This window comes from Nicrophorus vespilloides, unplaced genomic scaffold (genome assembly GCF_001412225.1).
Source record: "Nicrophorus vespilloides isolate i.1.1-1 unplaced genomic scaffold, Nicve_v1.0, whole genome shotgun sequence".
Classification (NCBI taxonomy): domain Eukaryota; kingdom Metazoa; phylum Arthropoda; class Insecta; order Coleoptera; family Silphidae; genus Nicrophorus; species Nicrophorus vespilloides.
The window spans coordinates 91,353-96,743 of record NW_017099872.1 but is presented as its reverse complement, the minus strand read 5'-3'; the positions used below and the strand labels follow the sequence as shown (position 1 = coordinate 96,743).

Below are 5,391 nucleotides of genomic sequence, written 5' to 3'. Positions count from 1 at the left end.
TCAAGATTTCTAACACTTTTTCCTCCGGCTTTAGATGGATTAACTAATTGCATCAATATCGTTTCAATTAACTCAAAGAAAGAAGAAAAAACATAGACAAATCAGTACATTATTAGTTAGTTCAATACCAAGATTTATAAGATCGGGTTTAAATGTAAAACTATGTTCACTCGTTAAGAAAAGTTTATAATGTTTTGATATATAATTGTGAAATTTAAACATAAAATTTAGTATTAAAATTTTCAGAGACTTTTGATGAATTCCATAATTTTTCAATTAACTTTAGAATTTAGTCTGTTTGCTTAATTATTTCAAAAGTTTTGACTTAGTATTGAAAATTGATGATCAGTTATCATATTTACTCCAATATTGTAATTGAAATTGAAGTGATAGACCTATTTCTTGTTAATTTATTTTTATGAAGAAAAAAAAAAGTCTTGTGTCTCACCTCAGCGACGGATTTCTTGCAGAATGCGTTGAGATTAGAGTTTAATTACTTGGAAAATGTATTTATATATAATTACTAAATGTATATTATAAAATACATTTATTATAACTAGATTGAATCTTCTTTTAGTGATTGTATTATTCATGTAAACGTTTCTTAAAAGTTTTATAAAAATTGCAATCCGTTTACGTTTCACAGAGATGAAAGTTTGAAGAGATGCGAGCTCGAAAAGAATACTAAATTCTTGAAGTTTATAGTCAGGTTTATCCTTGGCTTAAATCAAGATTTCTAACACTTTTTCCTCCGGCTTTAGATGGATTAAGTAATTGCATCAATAACGTTACAATTAACTCAAAGAAAGAAGAAAAAAACATAGACAAATAACTAATAAGTCATAAAAAGTTTATAATGTTTTGATATATAATTGTGAAATTTAGTATTCAAATTCAAATTTTCAGAGACTTTTGATGAATTCCATAATTTTTAAATTGACTTTAGAATTTAGTCTGATTGTTTAATTATTTCAAAAGTTTTTACTCAGTATTGAAAACTGATGATCAATTATCATATTTACTCCGATATTGTAATTGAAATTGAAATGATATTTTTTATGAAGAAAAAGAAAGTCTTGTGTCTCACCACAGCGACGGATTTCTTGCAGAATGCGTTGAGGCTCTGGATCCAGACGTTCAGCAACTCGTTGACAATGACCATATCATTGTAGAGCCACTGAAACACATCGTTAACCCACAGAACACTGACGTTGTCGGAGCCGGTGGTCGTCGGCGCTGGAATGTACTTCTTCTTGGGCTCCGGAGCCGGACTCTGCCTAGTCAGACGTCTCCTCAGTGGAGGAGTAGCCGCTACGGTCCGCGCTCCGCTCCTGACGACAGGAGTCGCGCTGCTCGCCGACGCCTTCGTCGCGTCGACGTCTCCAGAAACGGCAACCTTCGAGTCCACCAGGTCGGCCGTGGTCTTCGCGACGCCGACGGCCGAAGAAACTGCCGCAGGTTCCGTCACCTTATCGATCCTCTTCACGATGAACCTGTTGTAGACGAGCCGTCCCAGCCAGAGCACGAACAGCGCCACCAGGATCCATCCGAATATGAACATCGCCAGAGTGTCCATCGTCGTGTCTCCGCTACCGTCGAAGATGCAAATCAGATCGTCAACAGTCTCGGCCAGATCCATAACGATCCGTCACTCCATCACGTCACGATGGACGTCGTCGACCTCTCAAGGAAAATGCAATAGTTTAGAGCGCAACACCTGAAGAACAACAAAGAGAAATCACAATTACAAACAAACGCACCGAAAAAAAAAAACATAAAGCCGAACCGAGCGAGCACCGAGAGAAAAGTGTGTGTGTGTGTTTGCGCGTCTCGGCGCAGGAAGCTTTCCCCAGTCGCCCAAAAATAATTCCTCTCTCTCTCCCAGATATATCCAAACATTATAAATATAACGCTGCTCTAGTTTTCAGGTATTTTATTTTCCTTATATCTCTCCGACACGTATTCCCACAACAATTTTCCCATCCGAAATTTAGCAACAACATAAAAATAAATTATAATAATAATAATACAAATCAACCAAAGCTAATTTATATAATCACGCACGCACATCCATTAAACTCATTACATACACGTATTAATACATATAAAAGAAACTAAAATTGTATCCGAGTAAGAGCGAACAATATGGTCTATAGTAGTAGATGTGTCGGTTTATTTACAACCTCTTTCTAAAACTTACTTCCTATGCACCTTTTACTCGATCGAACCGTTCTGTTATTGCCCTTTCGCCTCCAACGGAAATCCCTTCTCTGTTTTATTGACAAACTGTAGCAATAACTCTTTCAACGGAGAGCAAAGGTGCGTGCGACTTGTACGACGGTTCGAGTACAAACAACCAAACAAGACTCACTGCAGGAACAACACTAAATCGCCATGACCGATGCAGGACGCATTTAGACTCCGAGTCGATATTCTGTGCCATGGTAGGCGCACCCCACCACCGAGCACTGCAGGCAGCGGCAGAAGTGATTAGCCGAAGGAACGGAACGGAAAAAGCAATAATAATATAGCAGGTTCGCCACACGGAACTGCAGGAAACTTAATGATAATGCAGCTGCTGCTATCATCATTATCGGCTCATTTTATTTTGCATTCAAACGTACCCTTTCTGGGGCAGCCATCCCTTGATCCTTTCGCACTCCTTCCACCTGCGAGATTATCGATTTTCCTCACTTCGAAGGCAGACCATGCGGCGGCGACGCTCTGTGGAAGGAAATAATCGTGCATATTTCATCTTACGTGCTCAAAATATTGATGAACTAATCTTATACTGTTGCATTACAATACACACACACAATCATTCTCTATAAATATGCAACAAAAACACTTTCATTTTATTACTAATATATTTTATAATTAAATTATTTTGTGAAAATTCATGAAACATCTGTTTTTCAAGTGGAATATTTCGAAATTGAAACGACGTTTTGAAAAACTTATATAATTGCCACTTGGGATTTGAAAACTAAACTAATAAAATTCGTTTATTTATTTAGCTTTCTCAAATGTATTCCATACAAAACAAACATTTTTTTTATCTCTCTAAAGTTAAATAAATATGAAAATAAGATGTTACCTATTAAATTCTTGTAGTATAACGTTGAGTGGATAATTGCATCAGAGAAGTTTGTAGCATTTAACGCAGATGCAGCACTTGGAAATGATGAGTTGACGAAAGAACCTAAAATTAAAACATATCAATATACAATCAAGAATGTTTACAATTTCAAGATTTCTTATTGGATTTCTTTTATAGTTTGAAAAAGATGTGCTAATCTTATTTTTTTTTTACAAATAAGTATCTTAAGGAATAAAAATAAAACTGAAGTGAATCATTATTATGTCATGCTTTCTTTTAATAAATCAATAACGTCATCTGTCAAGTCAGCATTAATCGAAGGGTGTGACCCTTAACGTCTCCACTGCGTCGATCAAATAATCATAGTACATATTCAAAACTAAGTAAATTAACACTAATTATCATTAATTAACTTATGTCATATTTAAAACGTCAAAATAGTGGTTAAAATTCAGATGACAGATAAAGATGAGAATTAAATTGTGACGTTTATAATTTCAAAAGTAATTGTAACCCATAACATTTTGACATTTTTAATAAATCAATAACGTAATCTGTCAAACCAGTACTAATGGAAGGGTGTAACCCTTAACGTGTCCACTGCATCGATTTAATAATCATCATACATATTCAAAACTATGTAAATGAAAAATCATTATAAGTAATTACCTCATTTCATGTTTAAAACGTCAAAAATATTTAGGTTAAAATCCAGAAGACAGCTAAAAATGAGATTTAAATTTTGACGTTTATATTTTCAAAACTAATTGTAACCTATAACTATTTGACTTTTCATTCGATAATCGATATTAATAACAAGGAAAACTCACTTAGATTGAAGATGATTAAAGTATATACGTATAGGATATACAATATCTAAAGTATATTAAAATCGATTATACCATTAAAACAATTTCAAATCTGTTAATCAACTGTCAAATTGCATTTGTTTTGCACCAAACTATATGTACACTATTGTGTACTACTTATTGATCAAAACTTGTATTATATCTGCGTATTACTTAATTAATTGATTTCATATTTAGAAAGTCAGAAAGATATAGGTTAAAATCCTGATGACAGCTAAAGAAGATATTTAAATTTTGACGTTTATATTTTCAAAACTAATTGTAACCTATAACTCTTTGACATTTCATTGGATAATCGATATTAATAACAAGGAAAACTCACTTAGGTTGAAGATGATTAAAGTATATACGTATAGGAAATACAATATCTAAAGTATATTGAAATCTTTACTACCTGTGATATAATTATATCATTAAAACAAATACAAAACTATAAATGATACTGTCAAAATTACATTTGTTTTGCACCAAACTTCATTCATAAAAATTACTAATAATCTTTAAATGTGTACTATTTACTAATTGCAATTTGTATTATATCTACTTTTTTTATCTATTGAATCAAATAATGTTATCATCGTGTATTACTCATTAGGATAAAAATAACAATCAAATTAGTAATGAATAAAATTACAAATTTTAAATTAAAAAAAAATTGACATTGACAAATAATTTGAATTTTGAATTAATTAAATTGAATAATTCGTTATTAATACATTAATTGATATTAGAAACACCTATTTTTAGATTATACTTAAGTGAATTAAAATGTAATTTTTAAATAACACAAACGTCCACGTCATCCTATGTTTTCGTGACATTAAAAAAAAAATATTAATAATAATAATATCACCCCGAATTAAGGAAATGAATAAATTTGAGATCTATTTTCGGACGATGATGATCGTATATGTCGCGTGTCGTAATTCCATTTACAAAAACGAGTAAAGGAAATAAATAAATACAAATTACGTCATCTCTGGTTTGCTCGATTGATCGCAGGATGAGAGCACGAGGACGACTACAAAAGCTTTGCAAATGCAATTAAAAACGTTCCAGAGGAGACGTGGGTGCAGAGATATATTACCGAATTCCTGAAGAAACAAGTAGGCATAAATGTAATAAATAAAATATTCGGTGTTACGTAACGTTCTCAATCGAAATATGTATATTGTACAGAGTACAGACGCGCGTATTGTATAATCGAAGAAAGTATTTAGGTGTTACGTCACCGTTCAAACTGTTGCAGAAATGTATCTGGTGTAATGTAAAAATTAAAAAAGCTTAATTGTTTTGTTTAAATTGACAAGTTGTTAAATTATATAATAAACCCACTGAATTGACGTCTATCAATTTCTGCAGAAATGTCGCAAATACGTGAATGACATTTTGATTGCAGATGGATGAAATGCGAAAATATCA

At 32.6% G+C, this 5,391-nt stretch overlaps 1 protein-coding gene across 1 annotated transcript; it reads right to left on the bottom strand.

Moving 5' to 3' along the window:
• Nucleotides 1-1,087: 1,087 nt before the first annotated feature.
• LOC108565929 lies at nt 1,088-2,437 on the bottom strand (the record flags this gene model as incomplete). Its single annotated transcript, XM_017925604.1, has 2 exons — nt 2,201-2,437; nt 1,088-1,717 (listed from the first exon to the last, which is right to left on the bottom strand). A coding segment is annotated over exon 2 (552 nt), but the record flags the coding sequence as incomplete, so codon positions are not given.
• Nucleotides 2,438-5,391: the final 2,954 nt, after the last annotated feature.